The sequence below is a fragment of the Nycticebus coucang genome, chromosome 14 (genome assembly GCF_027406575.1).
Source record: "Nycticebus coucang isolate mNycCou1 chromosome 14, mNycCou1.pri, whole genome shotgun sequence".
Classification (NCBI taxonomy): Eukaryota; Metazoa; Chordata; class Mammalia; order Primates; family Lorisidae; genus Nycticebus; species Nycticebus coucang.
Genome location: NC_069793.1, coordinates 65,327,973 through 65,353,824, shown reverse-complemented (window position 1 = coordinate 65,353,824; position 25,852 = coordinate 65,327,973). Strand labels below are relative to the sequence as shown.

The 25,852-nt window shown below is 42.6% G+C and overlaps 1 protein-coding gene across 6 annotated transcripts in view; it reads left to right on the top strand.

The window, feature by feature from the left end:
- CLPB (ClpB family mitochondrial disaggregase) overlaps positions 1 to 25,852 on the top strand; it is a 180,899-nt gene that overhangs the window by 65,050 nt on the left and 89,997 nt on the right. For 3 of the 6 annotated variants that reach the window (XM_053562987.1, XM_053562988.1, XM_053562989.1), the window contains exons 4-5: positions 11,795 to 11,898; positions 18,142 to 18,231. In XM_053562987.1, coding sequence (XP_053418962.1) covers positions 11,795 to 11,898; positions 18,142 to 18,231 — 194 coding nt within the window. The remainder of the gene's footprint in view (positions 1 to 11,794; positions 11,899 to 18,141; positions 18,232 to 25,852) is intronic. The other 3 variants (XM_053562992.1, XM_053562990.1, XM_053562991.1) reach the window with 1 other exon arrangement.

The window sequence follows — 25,852 nt, the reverse complement described above, 5'->3', positions numbered from 1 at the left end:
GCTTGTCAAAGATCAAATAACAGTAAGTAGTTGGGTTCATCTCTTGGTTCTCTATTCTGTTCCATGCATGTACCTCTCTGTTTTTGTGCCAGTACCACGCTGTTTTGATCATTATCAATTTATACTATAGTCTGAGGTCCAGTAGTGTGATTCTTCCTGCTTTGTTTTTATTCCTGAGTAATGTCTTGGATATTGAAGGTTTTTTCTGATTCCATATAAAACAAAGTATTATTTTTTCAAGATCTTTAAAGTATGACAGTGGAGCTTTAATAGGGATCGTGTTAAAATTGTATTTTGCTTTGGGTAATATGGACATTTTAACAATGTTGATTCTTCCCAGCCATGAGCATGGTATGTTTTTCCATTTGTTAACATTTTCAGCTATTTCTTTTCTTAGAGTTTCATAGTTTTCTTTATAGAGCTTTTTCACATCCTTTGTTAGATAAACTCCCAAATATTTCATCTTCTTTGGCACTACTGTGAATGGAATAGAGTCCTTAACTGTTTTTTCAGCTTGACTATTGTTGGTATATATAAAGGCTACCGATTTATGAATGTTGATTTTATAACCTGAGGTGCTGCTGTATTCCTTGATCACTTCTAAGAGTTTTGTAGTTGAATCCCTGGTGTTTTCCAGATATACAATCATATCATCTGCGAAGAGATGGCAGCTGTCATTGTTTGGCGGTCCCGGGCTGGATTTGAACCCACCAGCTCAGGTGTATGTGGCTAGAGCCTTAGCCGCTTGAGCCACAGGCACCAAGCCTATAATTTTCTTTTCTTGTTGGGTCTTTACCTGGTTTTAGGGATCAGGGTGATGTTTGCTTCATAGAACGTGTTGGGTAGTCTTCTTTCTTTTTCTATATTTTGGAACAGGTTGAGTAATATAGGTACAAGTTCTTTTTAAAGGTTTGGTAGAATTCTGATGTGAAGCCATCTGGTCCCGGGCTTTTCTTTTAAGGGAGATTTTGTATGGTTGATGCTATTTCAGAACTTGATATTGGCCTTTTCAACATTTCTACTTGATTCTGGCTAAGTCTTGGAAGTGCTTCCAAGTATTGGTCAATTTCCTTCAGATTTTCATATTTCTGAGAATAAAGTTTCTTGTAATATTCATTAAGGATTTTTTGAATTTCTGAAGAGTCTGTTGTTATTTCGTCTTTGTCATTTCTGATTGATAAAATTAGAGATTTTACTCTTTTTTTCCTGGTTAGTTTAGCCAAGGGTTTATCTATTTTATTGACCTTTTCAAAAAACCAACTTTTTGATTTATTGATCTGTTGTATAATTCTTTTGTTTTCAATTTCCTTTAATTCTGCTCTAATTTTGGTTATTTCTTTTCTTCTACTGGGTTTGGGTTGGAATGTTCTTCCTTTTCCAGTTGCTTGAGAGAGATGTCCCATTAAGTTGTTAACTTCCTCTCTTTCCGTTCTCTTGAGGAAGGCTTGCAGTGCTATAAATTTCCCTCTTAAGACTGCTTTCACGGTATCCCAGAGGTTCTAATAATTCGTGTCTGCATTGTCATTATGTTCCAAAAATTTGGCAATTTCTTTCTTAATCTCATCTCTGACCCACCTATCCTTCAGCATAAGGTTATTTAACTTCCATGTTTTTGTATGAGTATGCAGATTCCTGTTGTTACTGAGTTCAACTTTTATTCCATGGTGGTCTGAGAAGATGCAAGTAATAATTTCTATTCCTTTAAATTTACTGAGGTTAGACTTGTGACCTAAGATGTGATCGATTTTGGAGTATGTTCCATGGGCTGATGAAAAGTATGTATATTCAGTTTTGTTGGGATGAAATGTTCTGTAGATGTCTGCTAAATCCAAATGTTGGATGGTTAGGTTTAAATCTAAAATTTCTTTGCTCAGCTTCTTCTAGGAGGATCTATCCAACACTGCCAAAGGAGTGTTAAAATCTCTGACTATTATTTACCTGGAGGAAATCAAGTTGCTCATGTCTGTTAGAGTTTCTCTTATAAATTGAGGCGCATTCTGGTTGGGTGCATAAATATTAATAATTGAAATATCATATTGAGGGCGGCGCCTGTGGCTCAGTCGGTAAGGCGCCGGCCCCATATACCGAGGGTGGCGGGTTCAAACCCAGCCCCGGCTTAACTGCAACCAAAAAAAAAAATAGCCGGGCGTTGTGGCGGGCGCCTGTAGTCCCAGTTACTTGGGAGGCTGAGGCAAGAGAATCGCTGAAGCCCAGGAGTTGGAGGTTGCTGTGAGCTGTGTGAGGCCACGGCACTCTACTGAGGGCCATAAAGTGAGACTCTGTCTCTACAAAAAAAAAAAAAAAAAGAAATATCATATTGAGTATTACCCTTAAACAAATATGAAGTTACCATTCTTATCCTTCCTTACTTTTGTTGGTTTAAAGCCTATGTATCTCCAAATGGAATTGCCACACCTGCTTTTTTCTGATTACCATTTGCCTGAAATATGGACAACCATCCTTTCACCCTGAATCTATATTTATCTTTTAAGGTAAGGTGTGATTCTTATATGCAGCAAATATCTGGCCTGAGATTTTGTATCCAGACAGCCAACCTGTGCCTCTTTAGAGGACAGGTTAAGCTGTTCACATTAATGGAGAATATTGATAAATCTGATAAAATTTGGGGTATTGAGTTTTTCGAAAGTCCAGTGGACATTTTTAATCCTTTCACCACTGCGGAAGTTGGAGTTCGATCAAACGTTTCTGAGTGAGTTTACTTTTGTGGTAGAGGATTTGGCTGGTCATTATGGAGGATAGTTCTGAGAATAATATCCCAAAGAGCTCGTTTGGTTATGGCAAATTTCTTCAACATGTAAATGTCATTAAAGTATTTAATTTCTCCATCATAAATGAAGCTCAGTTTAGCTGGATACAGGATCTGCAGTTGAAAGTTATTTTGTTTTAGGAGATTAAAGGTTGATGACCACTGTCTTCTGGCTTGAAAAGTTTCAGCAGAGAGCTCTGCAGTCATTCTAATATTCTTCCATTTGTAGGTAATGGTTTTCTTACATCTGGCTGCTTTCAGAATTTTCTCCCTCATATTAACTTTAGTGAAGTGAATTGTGGTGTGCCTGGGGGATGTTCAGGTTGAGTCGTGCTGGGGTTCTGCAACTGTCTGCTATCTGAATTTCAGAATCTCTTGGCATGTCTGGAAAATTCTCTTTCATAATTTCATGGAGAAGGGCTTCTGTGCCTTGCAAAGCTACTTCATTGCTTTCAGGGATTCCAATGAGGCGGATATTAGCCTTCTTCGAATTATCCCAGAGCTCTCTGAGAGAATGATCCGTTTTTGCTCTCCATTTCTCTTCCTCTTTGAGAGTTTGAGAGCATTCAAAAGCTTTGTCTTCAATGTCAGAAATCCTTTCTTCTGCTTGCTCCACTCTGTTACTGAGAGATTCTACTGTATTTTTCAGATCTTTGAGGACTGCAAATTCTTGCTTCAATGTGTCAAAGTCTTTGGTGGTTTTGTCTTTAAATTCGTTGAATTCTTGAGACAACTTTTGAATTTCTCCTCGAATTTCTAATTCCAACTTTTGAATTGCTCCTTGAATTTCTAATTCCAAATTTTCCTCCATTCTATTAATCTTGTGTGCAATCCAAATTATGAATTCAATTTCTGACATCTCGGCTATCTGTTTATGAATGGGATGTTCAGTTATATCTGCCATATCTTTCCTTTGGTGGGAGGGTTGATCTACTCTGGTTATTCATGTTACCAGAGTTTTTTCGCTGATTCCGCCCCATGATTATCTTATACCATTTGACTTTTCCCCTGGAGCTTTGCCAAGGACCCATACAGTGCTACAGCCTGAGAAACTGGGGACCTGTTTGGTGTGGTGGGGCTAAGTGGCTCTGTCTTGTTTTCAGCTGTTCTCTGTCTGACCCTAGTGAAACAGTTACTCTGGATTGAAGTCTCAGCTGTGGAGAAATACCAGCAGTTAAGTCACCCCACCCGCCACAGGCAACAATTGGAAAAGGAAAGTCAAATCTTGCTACAACCACACACCCAGGGCACCACTTGGATAGTCCTCGGGCGATCGGCTCAGTTCAAAAGGTCCAAATCAATTGTCTCAGTCAGCACCTGTCTCAGGTGGGAGAGTTTAAAAGGTGTCTGGCAACTAGATTGCAGGGTCTGCTGATAACTCAAATATGACTTGCTCTGGTGCTCCATGAGATCAGGAGGATCCACCCAGCAAATAGATTAGTCTGGGAGGGTTGATGCCTCCTTCCCCACCTTGCACCTCTGTCACCCCCAGTCACTGATAACCCCCAGGGCTGTGACTCAGTTGCCTCCAATAAGCAGATACTCTAGAGGTTGGCACCTCCCTGAATCACAAGGAAATCTATGTCTTCTCAGCCAGGGCACTGCTCTCTGCCTCTATCCAGCAGTGGGAGGTGAGGCCTGACAACCTCAGGCACTGAGGGTGTTCAATCAGTTCCAGCCCTGCCCCTGATTGATGTTACTGACAGAACAGAACAACTTTGCAGAATTTGTTTCTGTCCTGGCTAAATTCCCCTGCAGAAGACAAGCTGTGTTGAGTTCTCAGAACCTGCGCCTCAGGCCCTGTCTTTGGTGCTGCAGGTTTGTATTCACAGCATGGTTAGCTGTCAGCCCTCCTTTGCTAGGCTGATGATTCCCTGGGGGCTGGGTGCATCTTAGGCTCAGTAAAGTGGGTCAGCCCCGCCCTGGGAGTCAGCCGGCACTGTGCGTGCGTTTTCTAGTCCCCGCGGTCCATCCAGGCTGGTAACGCCTCAGGTAAACCCTTTACTCACAGGGCCTGTGTTTCTGTCCCAGATCTGTTCTGCCGGTGGTTGCCACCTGAGAAGATGCCCAGCCTCCTCTGGTTGCCCTGAGAGACACGGGGTGTGAGTCCAGAATATCCAGGGGTGAGCCCTATTATTGCCAAAAACAGCTACTGCTCTGTGCCTCGGGGCACTGCTGCTCTGGCGTGGTTCCCTCTCAGCCGACCGTCCTCTCCTCACTCCTGTGCCACAGAATCAACACTGACCAGCAGCTGTCCAGGCCCTGTCCACACCCCTCAAGAAATCGCCCTAGAATCTGGACTCCTGGGGGACAGGCCTCCAGACCTCAGAGTGAGAGTGGAGGGGAGTGCTGGGAGCTCAGACCTGCAAGTAGAGAGTATATACAGTTTTACACAGTTTTATGCCTGGCAGGAGAGCGCCATAGCACCCTAGTAAGGGAAGTAGGTCCAGTTTTTAGAGGGTCTCTTCTGTGGAGTATAATGGGAGGACTTTTGAACTCTGCTCATTTTTTTATGGGATACTTGGAGCCATGCTCATGGGGGAGGGGACTCCCGTCTGCTTGGTGATGGATTTTATACCTTTTATTTGTATCCTTGGGGTTGCAGCTCACCTCAGTAGAGTTAATTTGGGCTCTTCAACCTTCTCTCTTGGTGCAGCTCTAATCTGACAGGTTGCTTGCTAAATTTCTGTACTTTAACTCTCCTTCTGGATGGGAGCCTCTGCAGAAAGCTAGTTCAGTCAGCCATCTTGTCTCCGCCCCCTAAGCCATCAGTTTTTGGGCTTTTCTTTGATGAGAGACTTTTTGTTATTAGTTCAATCTTTTTATTTATTATAGGCCTGTTCAGACTTTCTATGTCTTCATGATTCAGTCTTAGTAGGTTTTATGAGGTCTGGCAATTAAGTTTGTAAACTCATCCGAGGAAAAGTGCTATACCTCATTGCTGAATATCACTATGGTCACTTCAAAGTACTTCTCTTGGGAAGCTATGCACTGATACCAACACCTAGTCACCCTTCAAAACAGTTTTGAAACTTTTTCTGGAATGGCTATCAGAGCTGTCATTGAATCGCCCTTATGCCTTGAGTGTCATCAAAATATCTTCCTTTCAATATTTCCTTTATCTTTGGGTAAAGAAATAAGTCATTGAGGGCCATATCAGGTGAGTAGCGAGGGTTTTCCAATACAGTTATTTGTTACTGGCTAAAACCTCCCTCATAAATAGTGCCGTGTGCCTGTGGCTCAGTGAGTAGGATGCTGGCCCCATATGCTGAGGGTGGTGAGTTCAAACCCAACCCCGCCAAACTGCAACAAAAAAAAAAAATTAAAAAAAAAAAATAGTGCCGTGTGAGCTGGTACCTTGTTGTGATGGAAGAGCCATGAGTTGTTGGCCAAGATTTTCAGTTTAGAGTTTCCTATCTCTCTGTCGATGTTTACTTGATCTGCCATCCTTCTCACAGTCAGCTGTGAGAAGGGTAGCAGACAGACAAAATTGTGTGACAATTTTGACATAAAATTTGATGAATTTTTGCAATGTTTTCTTCATTTCTGCTTATTACTGGCCCCCCTGGTCATCTCAAAATAGAAATTTAAGGAGTCTCATCAGCTTTTTGTTGTTCTAAAAAGAAGATATAGACAAAGTGGTTCTAAAAATTAGAAGATGATCCATTTTAAAACTTTTCTAGACCCAACATCTGCTTTTGCCCTGCCTTGTCTCCTTTTCTAAGTGATAAGTCCTTCTTCATTATTATATAATGACCCCTTTGTAAAGTTTTGACTTAAAGTCTATTTTATTTTATCTTACTGTATGTAAGTTTAGGTACTCCTACTTCATTTTAGTTTCCATTTGCATGGAATATCTTTTTCTGTCATTCATGTTCAGTCTGTGTATATGCTTACAGGTAAAGTAAGTCTCTTGTAGGTAATATATAGTTGGGTCTTAGTTGTTTTTTTTTTTTTTGTAGAGACAGAGTCTCACTGTATCGCCCTTGGGTAGAGTGCCGTGGCGTCACACGGCTCACAGCAACCTCTAACTCTTAGGCTTACGCGATTCTCTTGCCTCAGCCTCCCAAGCAGCTGGGACTACAGGCGCCTGCCACAACGCCCGGCTATTTTTTTGTTGCAGTTTGGCTGGGGCTGGGTTTGAACCCACCACCCTTGGCATATGGGGCCGGCGCCCTACTCACTGAGCCACAGGCACCGCCAGGTCTTAGTTGTTTTTTTTTTAATCTATTCAACTACTCTTCATCTTTTGATTGGATGATTTAATCCATTAATATTCAAGCTAATTATTCCTAAAGGATTAACTGCTGGCATTTTGTTAATAACTTCTGATTGTTTTGTACTCTTGCTGTCTTCCTTTCTGATGAGGAAATTCCTTTCTAATGATTTATTTGTTTTTAGTGATAGGCTTTGATTCCTTACCTTTTGTTTTCCCTTTTTTTTTTTTTTTTTTGCAGTTTTTGGCCAGGGCTGGGTTTGAACCCACCACCTCTGGCATATGGGGCTGGTGCCCTACTCCTTTGAGCCACAGGCAGCGCCCTTGGTTTTCTTTTTGAGATGAGGTCTTACCGTGCCACCTGGGGTGGAGTGCATTGGCATGATCGTAGCTCATTGTAGCATCAAACTCTTCCTGGGCTCAAGTAATCCTCCTGCTTCAGCCTCCCTAGTACCTAGAACTACATATGTATGGCGCCATGCCCAGCTGATTTTTTTTTTTTTTTTTTGAGACAGTCTCAAGCTGTCACCCTGGGTTGAGTGCTGTGGCTTCATAGGTCACAGCAACCTCCAACTCAGCCTCAAGCTTCAGTTTTTATATTTTTAGTAGAGCAGCAGGGTCTTGCTTTTGCTCAGGTGGTCTTGAACTTGCGAGCCACTGCACCCAACTAATTTTTTTTTTTGTAGTGATTGGGGTCTCACTACGTTTCCAAAGCTAGTTTTAAACTCCTAGTCTCAAGAGATCCTCCCACCTCAGCCTCCTAAAGTGCTAGGATTACATGTGTGAGCCAATTACTAGCAGATTACTTTTTATATTTTATATATATATCCACTGTAGATTTTTGTTTTATGGTTACCATAAGGCTTACATAAAACATCTCAGAGTTATAACATGCTAAGTTGAGAACAACTCAACTTTGCTTACAAAAATGCTACATTTTTCTTTCACATCCTTCACAAACACAATCTGTAGTTTTGATGTCAAGTTTACATCTTTCTATGTTGTTTATTCCTTAACAAATCATTATAGCTATTATTATTTCTAACAGTCTTGTCTTTTAACCTTATGCTAAAGATACACTCAATTTACATACCACCATTATAGACATAAGCCTATTATTTCCTTAAGCTATCTCCCCCTTTGTCTCTTTTCTGCATCTTGAACTTTAATTACTCAAATATTTGCTCCTTCGATGTTGTCCCATACATCATTGATTCTTTTCGCTCCTTCTGACTATATATATTTTCAAATGCACTTTTTTTTTTTTTTTTTTGAGTCTCTCTCTGTTCCCCAGGCTGGAGTACAGTGGCACTACTATGGTAACCTCAAACTCCTAGGCATAAGCAATCCTCCCACCTCAGCCTCTTAAGTAGCAGGTGTGCACCACCATGCCTGGCTAGTTTTTTGTTTGTTTTTTTTTTAATTTTTGTAGAGACGCAGTCTCACTGTGTTGCCCAGGCTGGTTTTAAACTCCTGCCCTCAAGCGATCCTCCCACTTCAGCTTTCCAACATGTTAGGATTATAGGCATGAGCCACCATGCCCATGCCTTCAAATAACCTATCTTTGGTGCATGTATTTGATCCACTTTTTGATCATTTCTGCTGTTAATGCTCTCTATTGCATTTTTCATTTGATTCATTATAGTTTTCAGCTCTCAAATTACTCTTTTTTTATAATTTTAATCTCTATTAAATTTGTTGTTTTCTGATTTCATTGAATCATTCATTATTCTTTGATCTTTCATAAAATAATTATTTTGAATTATTTGTCAGGCAGATCATGAATATCCATTTCTTTAGGGTTTTTTTTTTTTAATTGTTTGGGATTCATTGAGGGTACAAAGAATTAGGTTACACTGATTGCATTTGTTAGATAAAGTCCCTCTTATAATTGTTCCTGCCCCCAGGAGCTGTACCCCCCCCAACCCCCACTCTCCTCCCCTCTCACCATTCCCTCATACCTTTTTTTTTTTAGAGACAGAGTCTCACTTTATCACCCTTGGTAGAGTGCCGTGGCATCACAGGTCACATCTCCAATTCCTGGGTTTAGGCAATTCTCTTGCCTCAGCCTCTCCAGTAGCTGGGACTACAGGTGCCCGCCAGAACACCTGGCTATTTTTTTGTTGTTGTTGCAGTTTGGCCAGTGCCGGGTTCAAACATGCCACCCTTAGTATATGCGGCCAGCGCCCTATCCACTGGGCCATAGGTGCCTCCCACTCCCTCATACTTTGTATTAGATCATCTACTGCCTTCATGTTAGAATTGAGTACATTGGATTCTTGCTTCTCCATTCTTGTGATGCTTTACTAAGAAGAATGTGTTCCACTCCAATCCAGGTTAATACAAAAGATGTAAAGTCTCCATCTTTTTTAGTAGCTGAATAGTATTCCATGGTATACATATACAACAGCTTATTAATTCATTCCTGGATCAGTGGTCATTTAAATTGTTTCCACATTTTGGTGATTGTAAATTGAGCTGTGATAAACAGCCTAGTGCAAATGTCCTTATGATAAAAGGATTTTTTTTCTTCTGGATGCCTAGTAATGGGATTGCAGGATCAAATTGGAGGCCTAATTTGAGTTCTTTGAGGATTCACCATACTTCCTTCCCAAAAGGTTGTATTAGTTTGCAGTCCCACTGGCAGTGTAAAAGTGTTCCTGTCTCTCCATAACCACCCCAGCATCTGTAGCTTTGAGACTTTGTCATGTGGATCTTTAGGGTTTTTTACTGATCCTTTATTTTGTTCTTCGATAGGTCAGAGTTCCCTGATTGTCTTGATCCTTGTGGCTATCCATTGGTGTGTGGGCATTTGAAGATATAGGGATTTATTCTAGTCATTGCAGACTGGCTCTGCCTGGGAAAACGCCTTCACCAATCAGCATGTCCAGAGATTCTGGGAAAGCTGTCTTGTGTGGTTTATGAGTGCGCTTGCAGCAGGAGCCGTCGGGCAGATTTGCCCGGGTGAGCAGGTGGGTGGGTCTGGTACCTGGGTCTGTGAGATTGAGTCTGTATTCTCTGGGTTGGACAGTTGATTGGGATCACAGGGGTGAACCTGGAGCCTGTATCTGTGGGGGCCAGTCTGAAGCCTGAATGCACAGTGGCTGACCCTGTGCTGCCTGGGCCTTTGGCCTGAGTTCATAGGGACTGGTCTAGTCCTGGGGTAGACTGGGAGCCTCAGTTTGTGGAGGCTGGGCCTGGGACCTGGGTTTTCAGGGACTAGTCTAGAACCTAAATATATAGGGATAGTCCTGAGTCTTGGTCCATGGGGTCCCAAATTCGGTATCTGTTGACCAGCCTAGAGCTTGGTCTGTAGAGAACAGTCTGGAGCCTGGGTGTGCAGTATTGGGTTGGGTAGGCAGGTCTGTGAGGATTGGCCTGGGTCCTGGGCTATGGGACTTGGCCTGGAACCTGAGTCCACAAAGGCCATCCTGGAGCCTGGGTTCATGGGGCCAGCCCAGCGCTGAGTCTACTGGGATGGGCCCAGACCATACATAGGTCTGTTGGAGGACAGGATCTGACCTAGGACCAGACAGGTCTGGAGCCTATGTCTGCAGGTGATAGCCTGGTGCCTGAGGCTGGGATACTTGTAGGCCTGAAGCTCTGGACCTTGTGGATCAACTTGGCTCCAGTCTGGTCTGGAACCTGGTCGGTGGAGTGGGGGGCACGTAGGGGTCCACTGGTGCAAGCCTAATAATAACTAAGCTGTGGAGGCGGCCTGGCTATGGACTAGGTGTGAATATTGAATCTACAAGGCAGGTCTGGAGCCTGAGTCGGGGGGACTGGTTTGTTGCTATGGCTGGCCTAGAGCTTGTGACCACTGGGGCTTGCCTGGTACTGGAGCAGTTTGGAAACTGGGGCTGCTAAGGTTACCCTGGCCATGGGACAGACCCAGAGACCAAGTCTGCCAGGCAGACATGCAACCTGGGTATGTGGGATCCAGCCTGGCAGCAGGGCAGGCTTAGAAGCTCAGTCTAGGGGGCCCTACCCAGCACTGAGTTTTACTGGGGTGGACCAGGTTTTGGGGTCAGAGGCAAAGTGCAGTCCTCATTTCTTTTTTCCTTCTTCCACACAGAAGGTATCCTTTCCATGCTGTATTGCCTGGAGTTGGGGGAGGTGATATGGGTAATTGAGACTGCCCTTCCTATTTTCTTTGGTATGTCCTTTCTGTGCTATGCCCAGGTGCTGTAATCTCTCATCAGTATTTTCACATGTGACTAGTTATTGAAATTGATGTTACTGTAAGGCAGCAAGTACTGGAAAGTCCTGTATCATCACCCTGTTTTAACTTTAAATGCATTTATTCATGTTGTTATGTATTTGCTTTACTTTTTTGTTTGTTTTTTTCAAAATATTAAGGAGTAGAAGGCCTTCCTTGATTTCCTCCCTTGTTCTCCTGCTACATATGGCACTTCTCCCTTCATAACTTTACACATTTTGCTGTACCTTTATGCTTAATTGTCATTCCCAGAAGACTGGTCATAGTTCTGTGAAAGCACAGACCTCAGCACCTAGAACAATGACTACAACGTGGGAGGGATTTGATAAGTAATTGTTGGATAAACAGTTTTTATTTATAGTTGTGGAGTCTGGGCCTTCCAAGGATGTTAAGTAACTTGTCCCCAACCTCTCAGCTGATAAATTTCAGAACTTGCTTTCCTACTCTTATCTTTTACACTCCCAGAGTTCATGTTCTTTCCACTATATCACGCAAATGAGCAGATTCAGATCCAATCTCAAACATGCCTTTAGATCTGAGTCTACCGCCTGGGCCTTTCCTGCTTTTGACACTTCTTTCTGATTTTTTTCAGTGTAGTACAGATCTTGCTGGCTGCTGGGGCTGACCCAAACCTTGGGGATGATTTCAGCAGTGTTTACAAGACTGCCAAGGAACAGGGAATCCATTCTCTAGAAGGTAAGCATGGGCTGTCCTGCTGCTCTGGGAGCTCTTCTCCTTTGACTTCCTTGTAGCCTTGCTCTGGGCAACTTTGAGCAACAGTCTGCCAGTTCCTGGCCTTCACAGTGCCTCTGGCAACTCTATAATTTATGTCACTTCAGAAGTCTTGGGGAAAGAAATAGAGGGTTGATTTCACAACCTAATTGGAGGTGGGTAGGGCATTTGAACTGGTATTCTCCTGAAAGTACTTTGGCCTGTGGAGCCTCAGACAAGTGGAGGAGAACAGGTTTCAATAAAATAATTAACAGAACTACATGGAATGTGGATTTGTTCCTCTTCTACTTCCTGCAGACTTACCCTTCCAATCCCTGCCTCAGAACTAGAAAACAGTTTTACTGTTTTTTTCAGCCTCACAAGTCCCTAAATACTACTCTGAATACTGCTTTCTCCCCCTCCTATGTGTGAAATGCAATCCTGTCTCTGAGACTGGCTCCTCAATTTACTGTATGATCCAGGACAAATAGTGGGCCTTCTCTGTGCCTTGATGGCTGTGCTTGTAAAATGGAATCATTATCAGTGCCTCCTGTGGATGTTATATGGTTGGGTGGTTGAACTTCAGAACAGGGAAGTATTATGCATCTGTATTAGGGCATTGTCACGTATCTGCTGTTAGGTACTTGGACAAGTCAGTCTGTGTTGCCCCTGGTGAATAGTTCTTCCAAAGTGAGGTTGAGAAAAAGGCAGGCCACAGACAGAAATAAATATTTTACATTTGAGTTTTTGTTTGTCTACACTGTCCTCACTGCCTGCCCATTGTCTCAGATCACTCACTTTAGGGCATTTTTTTTTTTTTTTTTTAGTTGAGTGTCCCCTGAGATTTCCAGCAATAGGACAGCAGAACAGTGGCTGTTTTAGGGGTGGCATTGATGCTAGGAGGACATACAGCGTTGCTGGTTGCTTGAGATTCAAAACATTGACCCTGCGGTTGATTCAGCTAACGGGGTGGGGGAGCAACGCACTCAGCAGAGCTGTCAGTGAGGCTGCCAAACGGATGTGGTGCATAGTAGCCCAGAGCAGAGGTGTCATCGCTGCTCCAGGGAGACAGTTCCTCAAATCAGTGGTATTAGGGCATTACTGCCCAGGTGAAGCATGAAGTTGCCCACCCCCTGCCTCTCCACCTCTCTAAACCTAGTCCTAATGTCAGGGCAACATTTTTGAGGCTAGATCTCCACAAGGCTTTCCTGTCCTTGGCAATAATTGTAGCCTGCCCTCAGATGCTCTTATGAAGGTTCTTTAAATCTTGGTCTTGTCTATGGTTATTTGAACCCTCATCTGCCCATATGTCTTTTCTCTCCTTCTCTGCTGACAATTCCATGTGCAGACCATGACCTATGCCTCCTTAGATTCCCCACTGACCCAGAAGAATTATGTTCACTTTATGTTTTAAACAGAGGAGAATTTCATGAGTACCAAATTTGCCCTGTATTTGTGGCCTGATATGTGGGAACTCAGCTCATGAGTTCTCTCCTCACTCAAACAAAGTTTTACCACCCTCACCCCTGTCTTCAGTTCTAGTATTCTCACCAAGAAGCAAAAAGGGGCATTTCCTCAGAGGGCAGAGCCAGATACATCGGAGGGGATTTTTTTTTAGTGACTTCTCATCTGCTCTCAGGATCCTAGCAGGGCTCAGTAAACGTCTTTGTTTTCACAGAATCTCAGAGCTAGGAAACCATGTAGTCTAACTTCCTAACTTCTGCTGTCACATTGGTCTTCTCTACATACATCACCACATGCATTCAAATTTTATAGCTTTGTGTTCTTACAGTTCCTTCCAGGTTGTTACTCATACTCAACATTCTAATCATTGGTCAGCGAACTTGTGGAAGGAGCCAGATAGTAAACATTTTAAGCTTTGGGGGCTGATTAGATTTAGTTGTGACTGCTCAGCTTGGCCACTGTAGTGCAGAAGCAGCCATAGACAATACCTAAACAAATGGACAAGGAGGCTGGGTGCGGTGGCTCACACCTGTAATCCTAGCACTCTGGGAGGCCAGAGCACATGGATTGCCTTAGCTCAAGAGCTCGACCAGCTTGAACAAGATCAAGACCCCCACCTATACTAAAAATAGAAAAACTAGCCAGGTGTGTGGCTAGTCCCAGCTACTTGGGAGGCTGAGGCAAGAGAATTGCTTGAGCCCAAGAGTTTGAGGTTGCTGTGAACTATGACGCTGCAGCACTCTACCGAGGGCGACAAAATGAGACTCTTTCTCAAAAAAAAACCCTCAAACCAAAAAACAAACAAAAACCCAAATGGGCAAGGACGTACGTCAATTAAACTTTATTAATTAAAATACATAGCAGGCTGGATAGACTATAGTTTGCCAACCCTGTTCTACACAATTTCTTTTCCCTTTGTTCTGGGGGTCAGCTGCTGAATTCTTTTTAACTTTTATGCGAGCAGCCAGCCTACTACATTCTAGGTAGGTAGGTAGAGAGATAGTCAACAAAAGTATTGGAAGAGCCTGTCATGTCCCTCATGAAATAAAAATGAAAATATTTACTATCTCTTACTTTGTATGATTTGCAAAGGTAGTAAGTATGCTTTCTATGGATTCACTTATTTATTTACAAATATCTATTGATCACATTTCTATGTATCAGGCATTGTTTTAATCACTGGTGAGTTAAGTAGGATTCCCTGCGATCATGTAGTTTCTTTTATTAAAATGTTTATAAGGACTCTTATTAAATACAGAGTACTAGAACACATGATAAGGATAATTTTGATGTATTAATTGGTATTAACAGCTGTAATTCCATCAGATTTCATTCTTTTTTTATTCTCCATTTCTCTATTTTGTCCACAAAATTATAAGAGATTTTCTTAGATTTCTTGCTAAAATAAAAATATGTTTAGCATTTTTCTTATTTCTTCCTTAATAACCCTTTCTAAAAAAGAAATTTGGTTATTCTGGCATGTTAATGTCTTGTTCTTAGGAACCCTATACCAGTACCCAATAATTACCTAAGTATTCAACAAAAAATGACATTCTAGAATTTTGTCAAGAATCATTGATAAACTCACTCTCCGTAGCTTGCAAGATCTACTTCTCTCTACTTTTTTTTTTTTTTTTTTAATTCTTTATTGCCTTTATCTGCCATAGTTTCCTAGCAGGTCATCTTATTTGTTGGGTTGTGTTCTGGAGGTGCTGTGTTCTCTGACTTTATGTGCTCTGCTTTCTGACTCAGGGACCTGGATAGTGATAGTCCTTCAGCATCATCTCAAGGCTCTTCTCTTTCCTTACCAGCCTAAGTCTTTAACTTTGTCTAAACCATGTTTTTCTTTCTTTTTTCCTTTTAAGGATACCCCATTTTTTTTACTCATTCAACCAATATTTATTGACTGCCAATTATATACAAGGCACTGTATCTAGCTCTGGCTCATTCTCATTGACAGAGTAAACAGAAACAAAAAGAATCCTGTGGTTTTCTTTTGTTTGGATTGGATTGCCTTTTTTATTAGAAGCCATCTGACTTGTGGGGGTATGTGAGGGAGGTACAGTAGAATCAGAGGTATAACCCCCTTGCCTTGGATATGTTTAGCCAAATTCATAGGAAAGTCACAAGCTCAGGGAAGTTGAACAGTCCTTCACTATTAGAGTGTACAATCAGTGCCAAAGTCCATCAAGTTCACTAAATTTCTAATAGATATTTCTGTGGGCCTTGGCCTGTACTTAGTACTGAAGAAATGTGGTGAATTATAGTTTGTGACCTTGGCAAGATCTCCCTAACCTCCAGGAATGCCTTCCTTTGTCCACCTTACCAGTATTGTTGTGAGGATCAAGAGAGAAAATATGTGATGTGTGAAGTGCTCTACAGTTGTAATTGCTTACTAGTTTCATTTATTTATGATTCAGCATGTATTTACTGAGTGTCGGCACTCTACCAGTTACTGGGTTTATATAAATGATTATACGTAGTCTAGCCCCTCAACAGAGGTCTCAGTCAATTACAAAGATAGGCCTGTCTTTGAGAATAGGACAGGCCTTCTTTGAGAAGAAGAACTCACAATACAGAGTGAGAAATGCAAAGGTAGTCTACAATGTACGTTGGTAGCATCGACAGAGGTAGCGATGAGCTCTGCTTGAGCAGGCTGATATCTGGTGAGTGTCATAGGTGAGTTTGAATTGGGTCTTAAGGACGAGTTGAAGATTGCCAGGCAGGCTAAGAGGGATGGACTTTCCAGGCAGAGGGAATAACACCTGCCTCTGCACTGTTGGGGATAATGACAGAATCATCTGCCACAGTTTTGAGAAAGAAAAATAAGAAATAAGGCTGAAGAGGGAAGAAAGTTACGTGCAGAAAGGACCTTATAAAGTAGTTCTATGAAAGTCATACTGTATTCTGAAAACCATTAAAGGATTTTACGCAGGGAATGTTGAATTCATATTTGCATTTTAGATGGACTTTCTGACAGGGTAGAGGAGGAATCAAAGGGGAGAGATTAGTAATGGTACTTGACCTTTTGGGGATGATGAACCTCTTTGGGGAATCTGATAAGAGATGATATGCTCCACTTGCCCAGAATGCACTTTAGTTTCCAGAGATTCTTAACGGTGATATTTGGGAATGGAGAAAATAGATATGAGATAAATATTCAGAGGAGACTGAATACTCAGTGGATTGTGAAAATGGTTGTAAAAGAAGGCATCCATCCTGATACCTTAGTTTCTGATTTGGGTGGACAGTTGGTTGCATGGGTCTGGAGCTCAAAGTAATAGGAGTCTGGCAGGAGATGGAGATTTAGGAGTCACCAGCATTTGCTTGGTGTGACTGAAATTGTCCAATGGAAGGCTGTAAAGTAAGGAGGTAGAAGGACAAGTTTCTTACTCAGGGGGACTAGCATTTAAAGTGTGAGGAGGGAAGAGGATCCAGGCAAGGAAACTAAAAGCTATCAGAGACACCTTTCTGTTCTGTCTGCTCAGAACAGACACAGCCTAGAGAGGAAAGAAACTTTTTTGCCCTCCTTGCTGAAACTGTGTCATCAGTTACCCTATTCTTAGTGAAACCCTTCTCCTATTTTACATATGAGCATTGCTTCTTAGCAAGAAGCCTGATCAGCTGGGTCTATTACAGTATCTTCTACTCTTTCAAGGTTGGTGTTTCTGGGTGCAGGGCAGTCTTGCTGATGCAGGTGACCCAAGGATGCTTGGTATGAAAATCTTGTTGGCCAGATTGTTCTTTCCATTCTTTCCAGCCCTCAGAGTGGCATCTTCAGAAGCACTGTGGTTATCCTGGAGAAAGGTTGGGCTTCAATGCCAGCCATCTGAATGGTTGATCTAAGCTCTGTCTCTTATTAGGTGTGACTTAAAGTCCCTGAATTTCAATTTTCTCATCTGTAACATATGGCTAGCAATACCCATTTCATAGGGTTATTAGGATGATTAGAGATAATTGTATATATGTAAAGCACAGTGACATGTAATGAAGAATTCCTCTATGCAGATGAGGAATTCTTCTGCCTAAGAGGTATTGAGCAACTCAATACTTCCAAGGGATAACTTTAACAGGCTAAATGTCTGCCCATCAGGGATTCTGTAAGGGGAAAATAGGATTTGAATTGGGCTCTAAAAGGTGAAGAGGAGGGGAAGAAAGGGAAGATATTTTAAGCAGGGGACACAGCCTGAGCAGAGACACACAAATGGAGTGATATAGAGAGGGACATGGGGTTCTAGCTGGACCTCTGCCAACTTACTCCCTGATCTTGACCGCATTCCATTCAGTGCCTTGAGCCCCACCCATGGCCACTCCAGGGGAGTTCCACTTGTGGCTGGCTGATGGGCCCCAATCCTCAAGTGGAGGAGGTAGTAAATTAGTGGTAACAGTAAATAAGTCACCCAGCTGGGGATGCCGCTGGCTGCTTGTAACTGTTATAAACATTGGGTGTCTGAGGCTGTCAGAAATGCAAGCGAGCATTCTGAGTGTCTTTCATATGTACAATTAAAACAATAAAACACGGCAGAAACATGGCCAGATCAGGCCATAAATCAGCTTCTCTTCTCATCTCCAAGAGGCAGCTGAATAAAGATGAGTTGTGAAGAAGTTGGATTGGCATAGGGCTGTTCTGGGGTTAGAAGGCCTGGCTTACCAAGCTAGAACTACGAGGGCCAACCCCGCCTGGCTGAATGCCCCCTTCCCACAGCTACAGAGGCTGTAGGTCCTGGCCTGCTCCAGCTGACCTCCCCATCTCTGTGTCTTCAGATGGGGGACAGGACGGTGCAAGCTGGCTCATCACAAACCAGTGGACAAGTGCCCTGGAGTTCAGGAGATGGCTAGGACTCCCTGCTGGCGGTAATGGAACTGCTCTCTATATTTCTCCCCCTCTTCAGGACATGCTGACTATATCTCATCTACTCAGTATATATCAGTTAACCACCCAGCACCCAATGCGTGCCCAGCCTTACCCAGGCATAACAGAGAGACTGTGTGTCCTTGGAGAGCATTGACTCAGATGAGAACAATAAGGTTCCCAAAGAAATAAGAATATCTTAGAGAGCTTATTAAAGCACAGATTCCTGGACCCCCACCCTCAGAGACTGACTGAGTAAGTCTGGGATGGGAGATAATGCATTTCTAACAGGCTCACACTCTTTGAGTAGCTTGATCTAGGCTATGGGTGTTAGTTGAAGTCTCGTACTTGAACTGCATAAAAAACTCATCTGGGGGCGGAGCCTGTAGCTCAGTGGATAGGGCACTGACTTATGGGTTCGAATCTGGCCTGGGCCAGCTAAAAACAACAAAGACAACTGCAACAACAACAAAAAATTAGCCATTGCTATTAGGCATTGTGGCAGGCGCCTGTAGTCCCAGCTACTTGGGAGGCTGAGGCAAGAGAATTGCTTAAGCCCAAGAGTTTGAGGATGCTGTGAGCTGTGATGCTACAGCACTCTACCCAGGGCAACAGCTTGAGACTCTGTCTCAAAAAAAAAAAAAACAACTTATCTGGGCCTTCACTTCTGGAGGAGACTTTACTTTGCCATTTTCAGCTTTACTCCTAGAGAGGCTGTGTGCTTAAGGCGTGGTGTTATGGGGATGCAGAACAATAGCTGAGACACCTGGAGCAATTTTCTGCACCTCTTAGAGGCTCTATCTCCCAACTTGTAAAATAAAGGTTATTGGGAGAGTGAGAGGTAGTATATTTATCCCTAACCTATAACATAGAAGAAATTCCGTTACTATAAACCTCTGTTTCTTCATCACAATCCTAATCATATTCTTATGGAACTTTATTCAGAGTCTTTGACACAGCCTTCCAAGTGTTTTTCTGTGGTAGCACAGTATTATTTTCAAAAGCTAAATACTATTTAAGTTCAAGGAATGGCTTAGCCATCACCTGTGTGGCCTTGGGCAATTCTTTTCTCTCTCTGAGCTTGATTTCTCATCTGTAGATATTACTATTTCCCATACCATGTATTTATTACAAGGCCCAAAATGAAGTACTTAGGAAAGCTCTTTCAAAAATACACGGTATTGTGCAAATAAGGTGCTAACCAGAACAGTAATTAGTAATAATAAAGATTGAAAACATTACCAAAACACCATTTGACAAGGGTCCAGTTGGAGATGTAGGGAACAAGTACTATCAAAGAGTTCAGAGAAGAGAATCTCTGAAGTAATCCAGGAAATAAAATGTTATTTGAGGCTTAAAATATAGAAATGTTTTAGATAGCTATATGGAGGGCTGATAGGTCAGCGCAGTTGGGTGTGAGTGGAGAGGGAGGGAGTGTGCTATGTCCAGAGCATTCAGAGGTGGCAAATGGAAAATTATATTTCAGGCTGGTAGGCAAACATGTTAGAGTGAAGCATCCACGCAGCAGAAGATTCATTTAGAAAGTAATGAGCAGTAAAGATGCAGCATTAATAGGCAAGGGCCAGATCAAGACACTTGGACTTTATCTTGACAGAGATGAGTCTTAAGGGTCTAGAGAAGAGGATGCTGCAGGAACTGGTTCATTCCAGGGTGGAGAAGCAGGGGAAGGTAATGATGAGATGGCAGTGATGATACCTGCAGCATCCAGGTGACATAGCAGGTGACATTTATTGATACTACTATGTATTTACCGCTATGATTAGGCACTGAAGGAAACTGAGGCAGAGCAATGCAGCTGGATGCCAACAGAACTGTCTCCTGCTCTTGTATAGAATCCAGCAGCTGTATCAGCCTATGTGTGTCCCATATCTAGTCAGCTTAGAACCTCTGCCTTGTTCAAAGGCTTGGGAATCTGCCAGGCCAAAAGCTGTTTAGGCAAGATATTATTTTTAATAATGTCCCTGACTTTTTCATGCTTGTCCAGGCTCACTCAGAGCCTGTCACACTCCAGGGCCAGTGGTTCTACATATCATTTCTCAATAGTGCTGGCCACCATAGAGTGAGTGCACTGTCACTTCATGAGGCATTTTGGCCAACTGCAAGATTAAGTGTATCAGCCAGTTAGGTTAATTGTTTCCACCCTTTTAGCCCTCCAAATGTGTGTATGTGTGTGTGTATCTCCTAGGAGAGGGAGATAGACTAGTTGACATGTTTTATTAAAAAGAATAAATTTGGTGCATTTATAAAAATAAGAAAAAGTGGGATGGGGTGGCAAAGAACTAGTCTTGTGATTTTTAACTGATTTACATATTTTGTATATAAATATTTTTTCATCAGAAGCTCCAAATCAGGGATGGGTCCCACACACCACACAAAATATATTAGAGACATTTATATGGATAGCAGGAAGGGAGACAGAGGGCTGAAATTTTCCAGGCACCCAGTGATTGATGGGGGCTGAGGCTCCCCCTGACGCTTTATTGAGTTTCCGATGATTATCTTTCGCTGAGACATTTTTTACAGATGACGGTCGAGCTGTCACAATGGACCATGGGGGAAAAAAACCCAACAATAATAACACTTTAATCTTTTTACTGCACTGCTCCCTAGTATCTCAGATTCATCTTCCCTGACGCACGCAGTTCATTATTCTGCCCCTCCCTGGATGGGAAATAAAGGAAAATAAATATATATGTAGACACACTTACCCACATACATACACACACAATATATATATATAAAACAGACCACCTCAGAACCAGAGAGGGGCAGAATTTATTGTTCGTTTTGCAAGTGTTGAGCGTTATTAGTAGAGATGCTGGGTTGGCTTGGAATTGGCTATTAATTACAGCATTTTGTATTTGTTTTTTATTGCACGTTTTTAACATCTTGAAGAAAAGGCAGGGGAGAGGCAAGCAGATGTAGAAATGGGGAACACAGAGAACCAAGTTTGACCAACTAAGTAACATAGCTGACCACAAGGCAAAGAGGGAAGGCTCCTTCCTCTTGTTGCCAGCCCTGCCCCAGAGGATCCTTAGAGCTGAACGTATACTGCTTTGGTTATGATAGGGGGCAGGGGAGGAGTGGAAAGTGAGGGAACTCAGGATGATTATAGGACAAATCAAAGGTAATCTAGATAGTTATAAGCAGTTCACTAATCTGAGAGTTAGGAGAGGTGGGAAGTAGAGGAGGTTCAAACAGATTTTTGATGCGTCTGCAGATAACAGAGTAACAGATTCTTAAGAATTTACCCCTCTACCTTTTGAATTTGGTGATATGAAGGTTCTGTGGTGAAAAGAGGGGTCCTACCCTAACAAGCATGATGCCACACTGTCTCAGGCCACAGGCAGGGCCAATAACCTCTTTTAAGTTCTTTGCCAGCTTTCCTGACAAGGAAGTGAGAATAGGTGGACTTGGGGTCCCTATAGGGAAGCTGTCCTTGATGTGTCTCCACGTAGAGTAAATATTGATCCAGTCATCTTAATTCTGATCCTCTGTGCTACACTAGGATGGGGTGGTAATGAGGTGATCAGGGTCTTGTTCATAAGGGGGAAGTTTTCAACCCACGGGCGGAGAGCTTGGTGTCTGTGAGAACCATTTTCAAGAGGGGATGTTCCTCCACCCATAGGCCAGCCTAGGTAACCATAAGTACTTTTTCTGCATAAAGGATAAATCTGGAAGACATGGTGACTGTCCTTCAATAACCCCTTTCCGGCTTGAAGAGACAGCTTAACACCCATGCACTTTTTATGCCATGTTGAAGATTACACACATGAGGGCGGCATCTGTGGCTCAGTGGGTAGGGTGCCGCCCCCATATACCAGAGGCGGCAGATTGAACCTGGCCCCAGCCAAACTGCAACAAAAAATAGCCAGGTATTGTGGCAGACACCTGTAGTCCCAGCTACTTGGGAGGCTGAGGCAAGAGAATCGCCTAAGCCCAGGAGTTGGAGGTTGCTGTGAGCTGTGACGCCACGGCCCTCTACTGAGAGTGACAAAGTGAGACTCTGTCTCTAAAAAAAAGAAAAAGAGTATACACATGAAACAATCTAAGAATATACAAGACCATGTAAAAGGAAGTATCATCCAATTTGATGTAAACTAGACATTGCTAGAACACACATAGGGGAAAGCAAGATCAGTGAAAATCAGGCTGCCTGAATTATAAAGTATGGGTAAAATAGAGAAAAGAAGGCACCATGAAGCTGTATAATCCCATGGAGAAAGGGTACGAGCCTTGGAGTTGAACTGTCCACTTGTCACTGACTACCGCTGTCACTTCACACAATATACATAACTTCTCTAAGGCTCATTTTCTTCTTTTATTAAATAGGAATAACAACATAACAGCCTATTATGGCTCTTGTGAGGAGAGTAGTTGTAAAGTTCCTGGCACAGAACCTGGGCACATAGTAAAGTGTTCAATAAATCGAAGCCATTATTTTCTTTCTATGCTAAGAATTACATAGTTATCTGAGTATTGGAGGAAGACTCAGTCTTCGAATATTAGCATTCAGGACTCACCTGTGACCTTCCACTGACTATGAAATGGTCCCCTTGCAATAGGTCTGACCTACTCTTTTGTTCTTACTCAGGCTAGTCTTGAACTCGTGAGCTCAAGCAATCCATCTGCCTCAACCTCTCAGAGGAGTGCTAGGATTACAGGTGTGAGCCACCACACCTGGCCGGAGCCTAACATACTGTGCACGGGTAGTGTTAGAGGTGAGTCTGGCCTAAGTTAGGATGACATCAGGAAGAGGAAAGGGCAGAATAATAAATTTATCATCGTTTGTTGAGTCCTTACTACATGTCAGGCAGTATGTAATTCACTATTTAGACTAGTATACAATACAGTAGCTTATAGTGTATTCACAAGAGTTGTTCAATCATCACCACAATCAATTTTAGAACATTTTTATCACCCCATAAAGATACCTCATACTCATTATCAGCCATTCTTCACTTCCCATCAACTACCCCCATCCCTGACAACCAATAATCTGCTTTCTGTCTCCACAGATTTCCCTAATCTGAACATTAAATATAAATGGAATCATATAACATGGGTTTTGGGGACTGGCTTCTTTCACGTAGCACATTGTAGCATGTGTCTGTACTTAAGTGCTTTTTATGGTTGAATAATCTTTTATTGTATCTATTAACATATACCATATTTTGTTTATTCATGCATCATTTGGGTGACATTTAGGTTGTTCCCACTTTGGATTTTATGAATAATGCTGCTGTGAATATTTGTGTATAAGCATTTGTGTGGATATAATGTTTTTAGTTTTCTTAGGTATATGTCTGAGGTAGAATTTCTGGGTGATCTGTGTTTTTAACCTTTTGAGGAACTGACCAATTTACAAAGCAACTACAACATTTAACATTCTCACCAGCCATGTATGAGGGTTCCACTCTCTCTGCATCCTACTAATACTTAGAATTGTCCATCAGATTTTTTATTATAGTCATCCTAGTGGATATGAAGTAATTATCTCTGTGTATTTTGGATTCTGTTGTAGCCAATGATGTCGAGCATCTGTGTGTGTGCTTTTTGGCAATTTGAATATTTTATTTGGAGAAATGTCTATTCACATCCTTTGTCCATTTTTTAAATTTGGTTTTCCATTGAATCTTGTGACGTAGGTGATGTTTGTTTTGCAGATGAAGAAACTGAATCTCAAAGATGTTAAGTATTTTGATCAAAGTTACACTATGAGTTTTGTTTTACAGTTTGACGGACTCCAGTCCTCTTGCTCTTTCTAATACATGGGGCTGCCCACTGAGGATTCATAGTTGCATCATCAGAGTCTTCTTATGGGAGCCTTAACCATCAGGAAGGGAGCAAGGATGGGAGAAGTCGAAAGTCTGTTTAGAAAACCAGGGCTGCGGGCGGCACCTGTGGCTCATTTGGTAAGGCGCCGGCCCCATATACCGAGGGTGGCGGGTTCAAACCTGGCCCCGGCTGAACTGCAACCAAAAAATAGCCGGGCGTTGTGGCGGGCGCCTGTAGTCCCAGCTACTCGGGAGGCTGAGGCAAGAGAATCGCTGAAGCCCAGGAGTTGGAGGTTGCTGTGAGCTGTGTGATGCCACGGCACTCTACCGAGGGCTATAAAGTGAGACTCTGTCTCTACCAAAAAAAAAAAAAGAAAACCAGGGCTGGGGCTTGGCGCCTGTAGCACAGTGGCTTACAGCATCAGCCACATACACTGAGGGTGGTGGGTTCAAGCCTGGTCCGGGCCAGCTAAACAACTGCCACAAAAAAATAGCTGGGCGTTGTGGCGGGCACCTGTAGTCCCAGCTACTTGGGAGGCGGAGGCTGGAGAATCACTTAAGCCCAAGAGTTTGAGGTTGCTGTGAGCTGTGACGCCATGGCACTCTACCGAGGGCGACATAGTAAAACCCTGTCTCAAAAAAAAAAAAGAAAAGAAAAATAGAAAACCCCGGCCGGGTAGGAGAGGCCTCTAAAAGTAAGAGAGGAATGTGGCTATATCGTAGGTTCTAGGACAGGGAGGGGATATTAACTTAAAAGTTGTCATTTCCTAAGTACAGATTGTTTCTTCTGCTCCTTACTATACTACATCACCTCAAATTTTTACAGCAACTCAATTAGTGGACATTAATGTCCCCGTGTCACCAAAGAGAAATTTGAGCTCCAGGGAGAAAATTTTTTCAGAATCACTAAGATTACAATCCAGATCTCTCACAAAGATTAGACTCCAGAATCCATTCTCTGAGAGAATTCTTTGCTCTTTAAAAAGGACTATTCTGATATCATATGTATTGTTTACAAGCTCTTGAGAGGAGAGCCCATTCTTTATCCTTATGGCCCAGCCCATGGAAAATACTTAATGTTTGGTGGATGAATGAGGATATAGGCTAGAAGAGTCTAATTACAACTGCAATTGGCGGGCGGTGGGGGTGTGTGTGCAGGGAGAAGTGGTGGTATGAGAGAGGTATTGATTAGGGGTAGGAGTTTCATCCCAAGATGATGTGGTGCTTTGGGATCTTTACTATGACTTTCTTTTTCTTTTTCTTTCTTTCTTTCTTTTTTTTTTTTTTTTGAGACAAAGTCTCGCTGTGTCGCCCCAGGTAGGGTGCCGTGGCATCACAGCTCACAGCAACCTCAAACTCTTGGGCTTAAGTGATTCTCTTGCCTCAGCCTCCCAAGTAGCTGGGACTATAGGCACCCTCCACAATGCCTGGCTTTTTTTTTTTGGTTGTAGTTGTCATTGTTTAGCAGGCCCAGGCTGGATTCAAACCTGCCAGCTCCAGTGTGTGTGGTTGGCGCCCTAGCTGCTGAGCTACAGACTCCAAGCTTACTCTAATTTTCTAAACATGGGGTTTGGGAAGAGCATTCTGGAATCCAGGTATCCTTGCCCTCCCTAAAGCAGAACATGCACGTGGGAGGAGGGTTTGGCCAGCCTTATGTCTTTCTCGTGTTCTCAGAAATCATCTAGTCTAGTGCTTCTCATAGTGTTCTAGAAGGAACAAACTCAGTAGGCTTTTTACATGTATATTCCCAGGCCCTGACTGCTGAAGCTGAATGGCTGAAGTGGGGACCTGGGACACAACATTTTTTGACCAGTTAGACATGCGA